The sequence below is a fragment of the Microsporum canis genome, genomic scaffold, assembly GCF_000151145.1.
Source record: "Microsporum canis CBS 113480 supercont1.4 genomic scaffold, whole genome shotgun sequence".
Classification (NCBI taxonomy): Eukaryota; Fungi; Ascomycota; class Eurotiomycetes; order Onygenales; family Arthrodermataceae; genus Microsporum; species Microsporum canis.
The window spans coordinates 2,658,003-2,673,859 of NW_003299166.1; the positions used below are offsets into that span (position 1 = coordinate 2,658,003).

The window sequence follows — 15,857 nt, forward strand, 5'->3', positions numbered from 1 at the left end:
ATAATTCTATGCTATGTAGCTAGGTATGTAGGATTGAGTGGTGAGAATGCTATAATGTCTACCTTTTATTGCGCCCACAGAGCAAGTCAGCGGTTCAGGGCATTATGCGCGTATGCACCAAAGTACTATAGCTAAGAGTAGTACTCATCTCTAAACGCCATCATCCTCTCCATTAATACGCCATTGGCGTCTTCTTCCGTCCAGGCTCGAAGCATACCTCCGCTATTGAAGTCAAATACAGCCTTGCCCTTAATCGGTTCCTCGTTTTGAATCTTATCGGCATCAAGTCGTACCTCAGCTTCAATGCCGATGATTCCTCCCGAGCCCTCTCCTGTCTTCCCCCATCTCGGACCAGCGGAGCGTTGAAGTTCCCCACCAGGGCCAGCAATGGCAGTGATGGCGTCGGACAGTGACTGCTTCGCTTGTAACTTCAGCAATGAGGCAGCCGAGTGAGCAGCGGCAACACGGACAAACGAGTCCCCGTTTCCGGTGCCAGACAGCCCAAGAGCCCGGCGAGATGAAGAGTTGGGGACATCCCAAGCCTCGGCCCAAAACCCGGTTCCAACAGTCGACGTATCACCAATCCTACCCGGTAGCTTGTTGGTAAGCCCTCCTGTGCTTGTGGCAGCAGCTATGTTGCCCCACTGGTCAAGGCATACACATCCGACTGTTCCTTGGCTGAGATACTTTGATATATCTTGAACAGACTTAGCCACGCCGTCATGTTCAATCGAGGCTCCCTTACCCAGTCCTCTCATATGTTCATCCCATCGTTTCTGGGTAAAGAACCATTCGTCTGGCTTGAATTCCAACCCCCATTCCTTTGCAAGAGATTCCACATACGGCCCGCAGAGGTGAGAATGCATGTTTTGCCCATTATCCCTACAGCCATCCACGTCATTTCGTAGTAGAACTTCTCTCGCCAGTTGCACTGGATGTCGAACGTTTTTAAGCATCATGACACCAGCACCACGCTTGACTTCGGCCCGCCTCACATCTTCACATCCCTGGGATTCCGGGAAAAGTGAGCAGACCATCACGGATGCTTCCATCTCATGGGTTCCGATAGTCGTAAACACGCTGCCCCGGCCACAGTTGAATAATTCGTCGTCTTCCATTAACGACACGGCGTGGACCGCTGCATCGAGAGCTGAGCATGGGGAAGTAATCTTTTTATCCCCATTTTCCCCGTCTTGCTTACCATTGAGCATAGTGACGGTAGAGTGGAGGTATTTCAGTAGAGAAGCTCGATATTTCTCATACAGTTCTGGGGGAATATTTGAGCGTTCGATGTTCCCCGCACCGCCATGTATAATAACCGTTGGCCTGAAACGCGGGTGAGGCGTAGAAGACTCGGAAGACACATAAGACACTGTCATGATGCTTGTATTCAGTCAGTTAGTGAAGACGGTAGGTGTATGATCCCAAAATACATCTCCTCCTGTGAGGAATGATACATCCAACTTCTTGTTCGGTTATCAAGCGGGAGAAATAGCCGCCAACTGTCAGGCAGGGGTATAGTCACGTGAGTATAAAGACAGGTGCAGGTGGATGGACATGGGCCATAAAAGGGAAGGGGAAAAAAGGAGCAGGGCATCGATCAATAAGTCCATTGCGGTTATTTATGGCTTTTTCACTGAAATATGTAAGTAATATACAGGGCGCGGAAGGTATTTCTCGCTTTCCAACAATCATTAGCGCCAAAATAAAGAGAAGAGAACTGAGCATATATCCATAGCTGTCTGTAGGTGCGTATTGTACTGCACATGGACAATGGAGCACATGTATAAGGGTGTGGCGGGGCAGGATGAGATAAGGTCTGATCAAAGGGGGGAACCATGGTGTAGGGGTTAACGTGAGTGTAGCGGGAGCCCATGACATCGGAAGGCATTCCCTGGGATTTTCGGGGTTTAATAAATGACATTATTTGAGGGGATAAAAAGACAATATCAGAAGAAAAGGCGGGAAAGGAAAGGGAGAAAGTGAGCATCATCTATTTGTACCCCTGCCCCTGAAAAAGGAGACCTAATAACTCCGAATGAGATGGGAAGCCGAGTGAGGATATGGTGGTAAGGCTAGATCCAAGGCAAAGAAACGAAATGCCAGCTAGATATGTCGGTGTGATAAGTCATGGAGGTAGGTTAGCCGGCTTGGATATATGAGGTCAAGTTGACTAGGCAGTCATGGTGTTTGAGCCGCTGGGTGGTGGTGGAGGGGCCTACGTGCGTCATTAGCAAGAGTAAAAAAAAGATAGGAGAATGATAAAACTTACATCTAATCTGGTGTTATCGGCCATCATTCTCTGGAATCCGATACCGACACCCTCAATGACAGCCAAGAAACAAGCGCACATGATAGCCGAGTTTCGTGCTGCTCTCATTCCACCACGAATAGCGAGCGCACCTCCAGTAAAGAAACCTGCAATGACTAGGGGAACATTAGGAGATTTGTTTCCAAATGAGTATTAAAAAATTTTAACGGTATTGCTCGACGTACTGGCATTATATGGATCCTCTTTCTTTCTTATTCCCTTCACCGTGCAGTCGAATGTCGAAAACAGGCCACCCCAGACACCAAAGTTACCACCTAGAACGGGAGCACGAGCCTTGATAGCTGTAATGGCGCCTATTCTTCGTTCACCGTACGGGCTGTTCCGGAACCCTTTCACGCCGTGCCAGACTGCGCCACCAATCGCCTATATAAATGACAACTGTTAGCTCAACCGTACCAATCGCTCAAAATTGACACGAGGAAAGCAAAAATTAGAGAATATTGAGATAAATAAACGTACACCCATGCTAAAGGCACCGCCGAAATCACTGAGGATGACGTAGGGACACGGGTCGCGAGTGTGATCCATTATGTTGAAGAGGTGTGTGACGTATTATAATATTCAAAGCGGCAGCGATCGTGTGATTCGAATTGACCCTCTGGCACAGCAAGAATAGCAGGCCGGCCTAGTTTGGTGTATTGTACAAGTCCGGCTTTATGTAGATTTTCAATCGAAATCAGGTCAGGTCAGAGAGTGCTGGGATGTCCACTCTGTTGTGCCGGCCACGACCAAACAAAATGTAAAGGAACAAGACAAAAGAAAAGAAGATGATGATTATGAAATGCCCTTCTGCAAGGTCGAAGATGATGCTTCTTGCGCCGTCTTTTTTCTTGTCTTTTCTCTTCTTTTTCTGCTTCTTTGAAGCTTTCAAGATAGGAAAAAAAATTGAATAACGGAATATTCACGTGACATCATGTGACAACTTTCAACCTTTCAGCCTCAAAAAGGACAAAAAAAGTACAAGAAGGCGAAGTCGAAAAGAGAAAGACAGTGAGAATGCTCGATGCTCGATGCTATAACGTAGTATCGTGGGAAGAGTTAGAAGATCAAGTTATATGACTCTTTCGTTTTCATTTTATAATATTGAGCTCGTTTCATATCGCCCTCGCAGGCCAGACGAGCTGATCTAGATCTATATCTAGACGGAATATACATACGGCTTCCACCACACCCACAATGAAAATACCCTATTAAGAGAAAAGACAGTCGAATCTCCGAAAGAGATATAGAGAGAAGAACATGAAAAGATCCGAAATCCTAATGAAAATGGCCACAAAACGATTACACAGATAGGACATCGGATTCGGTGCCAACATCAGAGTTATACATGCATGTCATCAAGAATAACCATCAACGCGTTAAACATCAGCTAAACAACTTCCTGAGGGGAGAAGGCTTCTTCTTTTTCTTCTCTTCCTTATCCTTCTTCTTATCCTTCTTATCCTTGCTTTCACTGTGGGACCGAGACGTTTTGGAACTCTTGGAGTGTTTGGATGAGCGTGAAGTGTGTGAGCGGCGTGAATACTGAGAGCCGGTCTCGTACACGCTTCCTCCAACGTAAGAAGACACTCGAGTTGGTGCGGGGAGTATCCGGGTGCTTCTAATGTCGCTGAGGCGGTCTTGCCCGAACTGCTGTTCATGAAGCATAACACGAGACATAGCCGCCGCTGTGGGCGTGATGAACTCCCCGTCAACTGACGTCCCCACACTCTCGGCCTCAGATTCTGCAACTCCCCTTCTCCAGCCTTCAATGCGGCTCATGCCGGCGTTGATTTCCATCAACTCGTCAACCATAATAGGGCTTTCGACTTCCTTCTCGCCTTCTGGCTTAGAAGAAATCTGTTTGATGATCTTGTATCCTCCAAACATCACAATTGTGACACCGATACCAACGCCCGCTGCAATCATGAACTGTGGGCTAGCCAACAGCGCGAAAACGGCCGGTGCACTAGCTCGTAACGCCGTGAGGGCTGTGGGACCAAGATCCGAAACTAGCTTGCTGATTTCAGCCAGGGTGAGGGCAACAGCGGCCATGGCATCTGGGTTTTTTTGCAGATGTGCGATCGTGGCAGTCACCGAGTGGTGGGCGCAGTCAGCTTCCACGAGCAGGTCCTTGACCTTACCGACAAGGCCGGACATGTCACCAGGCTCTGGGTCGAGACGATCGAGTGCGGACTGATGAAATTCACCGTATGCTAGATCCATGTCGATTTTAGGAAGGGTGTGTGCGCGTGCTTCGCCGTACGAAGGCCTAACCGGTGCCGCCATGGGGAGGTTGTGCTCTGTATGACGACGGGCCAGCTGTGTGTTCGGATGGTAGTCACCGGAGTACTGTGACTGAAGTTCAAATTCGAATGACCGGCGTTTCTGTGACCTGCTCGAGTGGCGACTATATCTGCTTTGCCTGTCATCATCATGATGTCGAACAACCGATTTAGCTCGACCTAGATGTCGCTTTGACGCCGTGGAACGGCCATCTTCGAGGGTGTATGCTGCAAGAGCTCGACGAGTATCTCGCTCCGCCCTTCTTGCATCTTCTGCACCACGGATGACGGCCTTACGTTCTTTATAGGCAGAACGGGCCTCCTTGAAAACGCTGAACAGATGTTTGCTCTGGGCCGGCTGTTAGTAAAAGTACTGGTGGCAAGGCAATGGCGGGACTCACAGTGCTGACGACCTTCCCGGACTTGTCTATCACGGAGATCGTCTGGCCTATAGCGGCGGCCATATTGGATGCTGAAGCCTTTTCACTGAAGGTTTATAGATGAAGACTGGACGGACCAGTACGAACGCCGAGTGAAGAGGCCGTACTACCGGCTTCTATCATATATACTCAATATGAAGCATATATGAAGTGCCTTTATTCAATCTAAAGTGTCGTCTCGAAATGCAGAGTAAATATATATATATATATATAATCCTGCCAGCTCAGAGACCCGGGATAGCATGCAAATATATGAGGCGGGACCGTCTAACTAACGATTCCCGCCCGGTCCACGGCGAGGCCTACCCGCCCACTCTCTGCTGGCCAACTGGCGCCCTACTTTTTCCTTTCTCCTTTCCCTGCCAGGCCTCAGTTGGGCTGGGAAAATGAAGCGGTTGGGCTGCGTGATTGGCGTGATTGCGAAGGGAAAAAAAAAAGCAGGCGACGATGTGGCGGTGAGTTGTGGCGCAGATTCTCGTATAAACTGCAGCACCAGCCACAGTAAAGTGTCGATGATGCAAAGCTGCAGAGACTTTTTTCGGCTGAAGAAAAATATCTTTATCTGCTTCTTTGCCCTTTTCCTCTGCATACAAGCGGTGCTGGTGTTGTGAAAGAACGAATTTGACCTAGAGAAACGACGGTGTAAGGGTTGATATCCTGTGTGGAGTGCAGTGGGCCAGGCGGTTGTTGAACTATTTTAACAAGCATCTCGCCCATGCCTGGCCCACTCCTTTTTTCCCCTCTCTTCGTCTAGACAGATAAAAGGGAGGCTGGGTTATCGGGCGACTATACGGTCAAGCATCGATGATTGAAGCTCGAACAATCGACTCAGCCATCTATTTTTCATCTTATATATATATATCATCTGTCGATAACATTATTCCCAGTGAAAACTAATCATGTCTCAAAACGAAACGCCAGGGCGGATCTGGCAACTATTGAAACAGCTTTCTACCTAGTTCCCGTCCAAATTTCCCTCTACCAGCGATGATACGACAGACTAGGGCTTCACTTAGAAGGCTGTGATGGTCGGTGCTCTATTACATACCATAGGATGACTGTCAGGGAAATCAAGCCAAGTCTACACTCGAGGACACCGAAACAACACCCTCGTTCTCTCCCCCCTCATCCATACGGCACAATGTGCATTCTCATCCCTACAGCGTTATCCTCGCACTCCCATCGCTGAACGAAGAATATACGTGATGGACGCCATTTTATATAAGATTATTGCACAGGGTACTCTGTACACCGCTTCATTATTTGTTCCTCCAAGGTAGCGGCATGACGTTACTGGCCACGTCGGTCTAGCTAGCGAGGGGCTTCACGCTCGGTGGCTATATGTATAAGTGTGTGAATCCAGAAAAATCCAGATGCTCGGCAGGGGGATCAACGGGGTCGTCTGATAACTAGAGCATGCGATATATGATGCATAGAGCCGTGTATACTTCGTTGGAGTGTTCGACGCGGCAGGTTTGACAGTTGGGACCGAGAATGTACCCCATATTTCGCACAGATAAGCCTGAGTGCATGGTGGGTCACTAGCCGTCAAAGGATGCTGGGATAAAACTAACTCTGTACATAGTAGGGGTAATCAAGAGATAAACCTCCAAAGCTTGTGTATTCTGTAGTACATCGTAATATTGTATATCTAGTTGAGCAGCTCAACTTCTGCCCTTTTTCCCTTCTGTAGGTAAGGCAAATTCATCTCGTACCGAGAAAGCTTTGAATCCACGCTACGGCATGTCTACCTAAACAATACGCCAATCATAGGACTACACAAGAGACGGGAGTCGCCTTGCCCAAGCAATATCCCTATCATGCGAGAATGTGTGCCTGATTAGTTGATGTAACATGTATGATAGGGTGTTCCATAGGGAGTACTCCGTACATCGATGGAGTACCTTGCGTTTGCTGCAGGGCCGAATGAATATGTCAACGCATCGGTGTTATCATATTTCGACAGTAAACGGCAGGCTGTGACCGGTGTAATATGCAGGAGTCAGTCCAGGCGGAGGATATTTACGGCGTCCTATGCTGAGAATCCCAGGATATATGTAAGTCCAGATGGATCGTCACAAGCTCGCCATCTCGCCTCATTTCCCTCGTAATATGGGGCAACCATCTCCGGCGGCAAGCCGGGCCGCATAAGCTATCCAGCCCTGCCCGTTATGCCGGTTTCGCCGTCAACACAGATCCTCTTCCACCGGCAATTCAGCAGGCCATTAAACGGGCTCTCTCGGTCACCAGTTGTTATCTGGCATTGAAATCCAAACCGAATACCAAGCTCCCAAGAGTCAAGCCACGCATTGCATCGCTGTTTGAGAAACACGGCCTAGCTGCAGTCTCGAAAAACCTAGTGGCCGGTCTCCTTTTTTTCTCGTCGCCTCGTAGACATTATGCGGTGAAGCTGCACCAGTCGATGTAACAGGCTGGCCGGTCCCTTGAAACCAGCGAATTCCCGCGATTAGCAGTTAATTGGCTTGTCCGAATCCCATTGTGCATCATGCATCGTTGGATTAAAAGATGGTCGAGTGACCATGTCCTACCTCCCATATATTTTCCCTCCGGTGTAGGAAAAGAAATATAGGCGATCGCTGTCGTTAACCTGTCTTTCTCCTTCTTTCGTTTGAAACTCTTCTTTAAAGCTTTTGATATCATATATCGAGCCTGTTGACCTCAATTTCACTGTTGAGTACGGAGGATAACTACTGCATCCATCCACTGCCATGCCGCCTTCAATCAGTCGAACGACGCTGAGGTACGGCATCAACTACAGCCAGTCTGAAGCCTTTGGTAAGTCGATCTCAATTCGCAAGTCCATTCAACGGTCTTGTCTCTTCGTCTCTCTGTCTCTTGTGCTGGTTGTTGGGGTGAAGTTGGTAGAGGGAAGAAAAGAAGTTGACTTGCACCGCCACATGATGTCGACATCGCTTTAAAAGGAGAAAAACGGAAAAAAATTGTCAACTTCTCAACATCATAAGAACTACATATCATAATCGTTGACGCAGAACGTAGTTTTTTGCTGAGTATCATTGAATGACCAGGTTAACGCAGGGTCTGGCCGAGCTTCGTCTTGTATATGGAATAACTGAATATCACTTTGAATAGCTGACAACATGGATGGCTTAGGCCTCAACAGCATAGATACAGGCTTCAGCAAGCTCTCAACAGCTGGAAATACTAGATGGACTGTACAAGATTCTGATTCATCGCCGACAACAGAGTCCAGGACATCCTCTGGAGTAGCACATCGGCTGCAGGCCACTCGTTCGGTCCTCTCACTAGCTATTGGCAGAGACTGTGTATTCGCCGGGCTTCAAGGTGGAGATATTGTCGTATGTACCGTGGCCATCTTATTGATATAGAGCACTGTTTTAAGGCTAACTTTTATATATAGGCATGGTCACTCTCTACTTATGAGCCCATCACTTCAGTGGCAGCACACCAAGAGAGTGTCCTTGGGCTTCATTTGTCCCCAGATAAGGAGCTCTTGTTCTCTAGCGGCGGAGACTCTACTGTAAATGTATTGTCCATATATATGTCACGATTTCTTTGAGAATTAGTGCTGATATAAATGATAGGTCTGGCGTACAAGGACATTCGAGCAGTTATACTCCATAGAGTCACATCATGACCCCGGGGACATATTCACTACTGTATACTCGTCCGATCGAGGGACTGTGTATTGCGGTGGCCAGAACACGAGCATCCAGGTATGGTTTCTATCTTGCAGCTTAAGCATATTCTAGTTTCTTATTTTCTTTTTCTAGTGGTGTGATCTTCAGCAAGGTGATATACCAGAAACACTTGCAAGAAACGCCAATAAGCCGCATAAGTTTTTTGACTCTACAGGCCCTGGAGCTACGGGACCAATCTCTAACCCTCGCCAGAACGGTGTTGAGAACCATCAGGGCCAGAAATTGTACTTTAGGAAAGACCAGCACAGGCTATTTGCCCATAATGGGTATGTATACTGCATGCGACTCGTTCGAGGCTTGATCGAAAATAGTGGCCGGGAGGTTCTATTGACAGGTTCTGGTGACGGCTCTGTTAAGATTTGGGAACTTGGCCAAGGCCCGGATGCGGCACCAAAGGAGCTGTTTACGCTTCAGAATAGAGATGAGTCAGTCCTATCTATCTCGGTCGATGGGACGTTCCTTTACTGTGGCCTGTCAGGAGGAGCAATCAACGTCTGGAATCTAGAGTCTAGACAGATCATAAAAACGATCTGTAGTCATACGGGTGATGTGTGGGCAATCGACATCATTAAAGGATTTATCCTCAGCGGCGATTCAGATGGCACTGTGAAGGTAATCATGCCTTTTGCTGACCTTTAGATATAACCCGTCATTATCTAACATCTCTTTAGAAATTCAACTCTCGCTTTGAGGACCTCGGAACGTGGACCGCCCATGATGGGAAAATGCTTTCTTCTACGTCCGGAAACGTCAAGAATAGATGGATATTTGCCACAGGTGGTAACGACAACACCGTTGCCCTTTGGGATCTAACGGATGGGAAAACCGAGTCCCAGGAAATACCCGCCATTAGCAACGGTATGCAATAGTCCGCTCTATTTGATTGTATATGATAACTATTCTGACCATATCGTTTTCCAGATGAGATGGTAAACACATTGGCGAAATTTATCGGCTTCAAAACTATTTCAGGATGCTCAGATTTTGCGGGTGAATGCAACCAGGGAGCAACCTTCCTCCGCAGACACTGCAAGTATCTAGGGGCTCAAACGAAACTACTCGGAACAGGACAAAAGAAAAATCCCATTGTATTTGCGAAATTTCCCGCTAATTCGTCCACAAAAAAGGACAAATCCATTCTTTTCTATGGCCATTATGATGTCGTCGGCGCTAGTGCAAGTCACCCTAAGTGGAATACCGACCCATTCCACTTAACTTCTCTAAACGGGTACTTGTATGGCCGTGGGGTCTCAGACAATAAAGGACCATCCCTTTCTGCCCTTTACGCGGCCGCAGAACTATACCAGCTAAAGCAGCTGTCATATAACGTTGTATTCCTCATCGAAGGAGAGGAAGAATCTGGTTCCCACGGATTTCAACAGGCCATCCGTGAAAACAAAAGCCTGATCGGTCCTATTGACTGGATTCTTCTGGCTAACAGTTACTGGCTAGATGATCACATTCCTTGCCTAACGTATGGGTTACGAGGGGTGATACACGCAAACATAGTGGTATCAAGCAACCAGCCGGATCTCCACAGTGGAATTGATGGAAGTTCGCTCCTTGATGAACCACTTAAAGACTTGACATTGCTTCTAGGAACAATCGTCGGGCCCAAGGGGGCCATCAACCTTCCTGGCTTTTATGATCCTGTTTTACCTTTATCACCAGCTGAAAAGGCACGCTATGATGCTATTGCCGAAGCACTATTACCGCATCACCCCGAAATTAAAAACTTTGAATCGTTTACGAAATCCCTTATGCATCGTTGGCGCGAACCATCACTTACTATCCACTGCATTGATATCCCTAGCTGCAAAAAGTCAACCACTACTATATCAAGGAAGGCCAAAGCGGCGCTATCCATCCGTATAGTACCGAACCAAGATGCAGACAAAGTGGCAGAGGACTTCATTAACTACGCTCAATCCCAATTTGCCGAGTTCAATTCCCAAAATACTCTTACCGTCGAAATAACCGGAACGGCAGATCCGTGGCTTGGAGACCCAGATAATGAGCTATTTGAAACTCTTTCTCGGGCTGTGACGTCTGCATGGACCAAGCAAAGCAACGGTGATAAGGATTATAGCTATCCTCCGCCAGATAAATCAAAACTACGATCTCGCCCTGGGCCATTCCATACCGATTCCTCGGACAGTACATTGAACATGGAGCATATCCTTACCTCTTCATCCTCGCCCAAGTCACCTGCTTCGGGGCAGAAACAGTACATCCCCACGTCTTCGACATTAGTCGATCCATCAGCCACCTCTACCTCAAATAGCGCCAAAGATGCTCCAAGCCCGGATACCGAAAGAGAACAGTCACCTACATCTCAAGAGAAAGTATCGGGCCCCGCCACTATGAAAGCCCAGACAGGTTATAACGGTAGTAGCCCCATGAAGCCCATTTACATACGTGAAGGAGGATCTATTCCTACCATCCGCCTCTTGGAGAAAGAACTTGGTGCTCCAGCAGCGCATTTACCTTGCGGCCAAGCGAGTGATAATGCCCATTTAGATAATGAACGATTAAGGATCCAAAATTTGTACAACAGCCGTGAGATTTTCAAGAGCATGTTTTCTGGAATTTAGATCCGATCAATTTAATATACCCTGGTTTTGTTTAGTCTTTATTGGGAATTTTTGGGCTGCCATGAAAAAACATGAACGAGAAGATGATTTTACCAATCTAAGCAGTTGATTTTAGATATCTATGTTTAGATCTAAATCAGATACTGCCTTCATCACGTTTCATCCATCCAGAGCGGGGCAACCTATGGTTAATTGCTCTTATTCTACTTACTAAGTATAGACAAGTTGGTTATTAGATTGAAGTCAGTAGATCTGATAAAATTAGTTCGTAGCCCCGAAAAGCCAAAGCGGGCCAGTTTGATACTGAGCATGTTGGCTAAAATTGAGAGCTTCCCCACATTGATTAAAAGAAAGAATTGCTATAAAGTTGAGAATAGCATTCAGTAGCTATAATAAATACAATTATAGTGGTGCTCCAAAACGCCCTTGCCTTGGTTTGTTTCCCTATTGCTTAATGCTCGTTCAACAATTAACGAAAACTGAAGATGAATTATTCACCAAATTCTCTTCGCAGCCATTTCATATCTCTTTACATTTTCGAGGCCATGGGCGCCGCTGCCAGACCCACTTGCCTTTCCGTTCTTACTTTTTTCCTCTCGATCTCGTACTCTCCGCAGCCCTTCCGGGTCATCGACATATATCCACCTTCGTTTATCCTCTCCAACTTCAACTGCACCCCAGCCACCGCCACGCCGACCGCCTTCTATCATATCGCTGTTGCTGTTGCTGTTGCTGTTGCTACCACTGTTAGATAGTGACATGTCCATAGCCACAGACGATGGCACAGTCAAGGCTGACCCCGGAGGTAGGGGGGAAACCGAGCTTCCATATCGTTGCTGCTGTTGCTGGCGCCGCTGTTCCCGTTTCTGTTGCGCTGCATACTCTCGTTCCCGATATTTCATATTCTTGTATCGTGTGCGGGAATAGCCAAGAAGGATCATTCCGAGAACTAGCTTTGCAAGGAGCAAGGTGATGTAGAGGAGTAGGACAAGGATCACAGTGAATATAGGGACGAAAGAGGCGGGGGAAGGAGTTGCGTAGGATACGAACATCTGGAAAATGGAGGAAGCTGCTTGCGCAATTGATGATAGTGAGACGGAAGCTAGGAGAGTAGAAGGAGAAGAGTTGGAAAAGTTGGAGAATATTGAGGATGAAGAATCCGAACTAAGGGCGTAGTGGCTGTGTATCTCGGATAGAGATGTTGCATTTGAAGGTGATGGGTAGAATGGAGAAGAAGATAGCTGCGGTAGCCAGGCAGTCAAAAACATCTGATAAGTCTGCACAGAAACACGGAAGAAGAGACAAGCAAGCGGTATAACTGGGAGTCCGAGGCGACGGTTAAGATTTTGATCAGAAAATGCGCTGCTGTAATAATCTTTGGCGAGAATATCCAGAAACCTGCCATACATTGCTGGCTTTAGGTTGTTGAATTTGCTAATATATGCATGTTTGAGCCAATCGACGACCATTTCGGAGCCAAGAACAACAAGGAAAGGAGCAAGGAGATGACCGATTGCAGGGAGGATGGAATTGACGCTGCTCAGGGAGAGGAATACAGACGACGGGATAAGTAGGGTGAAGGACTGGGGAAGAATGGACGTGGATGGCCGAAAGGCGGTTGTGCTGTTAGTGCTAGTTGCTGCAACGCTTTGGAAAGTCAGGGTATCACCGAGTTTGAAGCCACCCGTTTCAATAAAATTTCGGGATGCGATAATGATCAGCATGAGCCATAGCTGGAATCGCTCGACGACATCCGCACAGGTAAGTTGGAAACAGGTTTTCCTTCTCGAATCTCTTGAAGACGGTGGACTTGATTTCAACAAATTGGTTGGATAGCAATAGGGTAATCAGCGCGTTGGAGTATGAGTTGACTGCAACGTTCAAGGTCATCACCTGGAAGAAGAGTGCCGTTGCATGGATGACAGTATATATCAGGGAGAATATGAACATCCAGAACGGCCGTACGACCTTACTTCGACCGTCCGGTCTGCGTTCCAACGCTTCTTGAGAGAAAAGACACTCAAGGACGTCTTGCCCAATGGCTGAAAGTAGTCGATCTCCAACCTAATAGAAGCAGTTTTAGTCTCAGCCTTTATTTAAACCAGGGGTTTCTCCAATCATACCTCGAGGACGTTATAGATAACATAGAGTTTTATAGCGGCCTGCCCCCTGATCCAGTGGTACATACGACTGGCGTCAAAATACATCAGAATAGTGCATGTGAATATCATCAAGAGCCCCTTGAGGATATCTGCTTTGTCGTTGGCGAGTAATGTAGACGGTATGGATTTCGACCTTCGGTGCCGCCTAGTCGTAGATCCACGACGTCGACGATGTGCGTCCGACCCTGAGGCTGACTCCAGAACAGGGCTACCATCGATCGGTGACGGGTCAATGGGTATGAGATTCGGTGATACATCCTTGATGTTAGTTTGCTTATCATTAGAAGTGAGATCACGAACAGAGTCATTTCTTCGTCGACGTTTCCACATTCGCCCAAGGCCATTGACTATATATGAAGCGACGAATCGAATCTCTAGCCCTAGGTTAATGACCCAGGACTGTAGGAGGATGAAGACAGCCTTCAGAAACTGTAGGGGGAGGAGAGTAAAAGTGTGCAACCATGAGTCGAAACATGCAAGCGTCCCAAAACATAACGCCTGTTCTAGTAGCGGAGGAAGGAGAAAGAAATTCTGCAATCTCTCTAGCATCACTCTGGAGCTCTCGTAAGGGTAATCGTGCGCTCCTGATCGATGTATGTATAGCGACGATGGCCGGTGGGAGGACAGTTCAAGCTGCAGGTATGTAGGTATAGAGAATGGCGGGATTGGAATAGATGCGGGGACAGGAGATACGCTTCTGTTTGCTCCTGATGACCGTACTGAGCGTTCCGGCCGTGTGCCAGTATTTAGACCGAAGGGTGATGGCAGTCGCCTCGAACGGTTGGTCGAGTTGTTATGTGATGGGCGAGCACTTCCATCTGGGGGCAGCTGGACGGCGGCAGACGGTGTCTTGGTTCGAGGACGAAAGGACGTCGGCAACGGCTGAGTTGGGTCGCTATTGACGCAGCGTCCATGGAATTCCAGCGGATCCTGAAGCTGGACATGTTTCTTGCTGGAGCTGGACCGACGGCTTCGAGCACGGCTTCTATTGCGCTCTCTCAACGTCGTCCCGTTTGAGCTAGATCCGGACCTGATAGCTATATCTGCATCATTGAGCTCCTCTTCTTCCTTCAAGGATAAGAGAGTAGCCGTTAATTCCTCGGGTTCGATCTCGATGGGCGAGGCATTATCAGCTGGCTGCTTCTGCATAGATACCTGCTCATCGGAGTTAACTTTGCGCAGACACGCAGACTCCGGGGAAGATGTTAGGTCCTGTAATTTCGCTGGAGAGAGTCTCGGAATCTTGTCCTTGTTCTTGTCTTTCTCAGTACTGTTTGCGTTCGGTGGTTGCAGCGAGATATATGAGCGGTCTTTATTATTCCCGTTTGAAGGCGTGGCATCGGCCGTCCCAGGCCCCGGTATCTGGCCAGCTGTCCTCTCCTTGGCCAAAGGGTCTTGATCCGCCGCATCTTCGGGTCTTTTATCCCTTTGGAAGTCTGTTGTATGATCTGAAAGGTGTAGAGGTGTTTCGTCGATATCATCGCCGGCTTCTACATCTGCCACCGTTTTCTCGTACCGGCCACTGCCGTTGGCACCAACCCCGTCGACATCCCTAGCCTCAGCATTATTACCCAGAAGCTCAATCCTGCAGTCTTCTTCTTTGTGTATTAGCACTGCTAACACCTGCTTAGGGTCTGCAAGCTGCTCCTCGTCATGCTCGTCCATATCGTCGTCTCGTCGTCTGCGTTTATTTTCATATCCGTCTTTGTTTAGAAGAGACGAGCCGGCCATGTCATCCAGCATAGCTGTATCATTTCCTCCCCCATTATCGGTGCCTAGCCCATTCATCCCACATCCATCACTTGTCATACTGCATGGTTCGAGATTCTGGTTGGCGGTGTATATCTTCGTGGCCTCTTCGCCACGCTTCTTGTCCACAGGTTTTAGTCGATTTCTCGCCAGAAGGGTAAAGGGACGAGACAGTAGTTACTCCGTATACGCCGTACTACGCGTGAGCACGTCCTGGTATGCCTCGATAAGCTATATGAGAGCTATCCGTAATCGTTGCGAGTGAAGCTCTTTGGGGTGTTTTTTTATCTTTCTTATCAGATCTACAGCTTTGCTTACAAAGCAGGTTCAAAGGTCTTTACAGCGAAGTTGTCAAAAGTGTAGATGATAAAACAGTTATATTGATGAAAAGATTAAGGACGAGTCCATGTATTCTATCCCGTGTTCATCAACCAGGCAAGCTTTCAGTTTCTCCCCCGCGCCCTGGTTCAAAAACGCAAGAGACACGAACTAGAACCTCCCAAAATGTATGTATCATTACAGCCCCCATGTCATCCGTCATAGGGGTATAAAAAAAGTGGGAATCATTGTAAAAATTTTTCAAGAAAAGAGGGAAAACAAAGTGTGTATTGAAAG

At 47.6% G+C, this 15,857-nt stretch overlaps 5 protein-coding genes across 5 annotated transcripts; 1 reads left to right on the forward strand and 4 right to left on the reverse strand.

Annotated features, from left to right (window-relative positions):
• Window positions 1-131: 131 nt before the first annotated feature.
• Window positions 132-1,379, reverse strand: MCYG_04957 (aspartylglucosaminidase family protein; the record flags this gene model as incomplete). The annotated part of the gene is made up of 1 exon (XM_002847174.1): window positions 132-1,379. One exon carries the CDS (start codon window positions 1,377-1,379, stop codon window positions 132-134), a length of 1,248 nt encoding a protein of 415 aa, XP_002847220.1.
• Window positions 1,380-2,173: 794 nt separating this feature from the next.
• Window positions 2,174-2,860, reverse strand: MCYG_04958 (mitochondrial import inner membrane translocase subunit TIM17; the record flags this gene model as incomplete). Its single annotated transcript, XM_002847175.1, has 4 exons — window positions 2,174-2,218; window positions 2,273-2,418; window positions 2,497-2,695; window positions 2,792-2,860. The coding sequence occupies 4 exons, from the start codon at window positions 2,858-2,860 to the stop codon at window positions 2,174-2,176; spliced, it is 459 nt and encodes a 152-aa protein (XP_002847221.1).
• An 837-nt stretch (window positions 2,861-3,697) lies between these two features.
• Window positions 3,698-5,060, reverse strand: MCYG_04959 (conserved hypothetical protein; the record flags this gene model as incomplete). Its single annotated transcript, XM_002847176.1, has 2 exons — window positions 3,698-4,945; window positions 4,998-5,060. The coding sequence occupies 2 exons, from the start codon at window positions 5,058-5,060 to the stop codon at window positions 3,698-3,700; spliced, it is 1,311 nt and encodes a 436-aa protein (XP_002847222.1).
• Window positions 5,061-7,765: 2,705 nt separating this feature from the next.
• Window positions 7,766-11,331, forward strand: MCYG_04960 (WD repeat protein; the record flags this gene model as incomplete). Its single annotated transcript, XM_002847177.1, has 7 exons — window positions 7,766-7,832; window positions 8,169-8,374; window positions 8,437-8,556; window positions 8,621-8,752; window positions 8,810-9,349; window positions 9,409-9,595; window positions 9,659-11,331. The coding sequence occupies 7 exons, from the start codon at window positions 7,766-7,768 to the stop codon at window positions 11,329-11,331; spliced, it is 2,925 nt and encodes a 974-aa protein (XP_002847223.1).
• A 494-nt stretch (window positions 11,332-11,825) lies between these two features.
• MCYG_04961 (Tapt1 protein) lies at window positions 11,826-15,302 on the reverse strand (the record flags this gene model as incomplete). Its single annotated transcript, XM_002847178.1, has 3 exons — window positions 11,826-13,123; window positions 13,305-13,395; window positions 13,455-15,302. The coding sequence occupies 3 exons, from the start codon at window positions 15,300-15,302 to the stop codon at window positions 11,826-11,828; spliced, it is 3,237 nt and encodes a 1,078-aa protein (XP_002847224.1).
• Window positions 15,303-15,857: the final 555 nt, after the last annotated feature.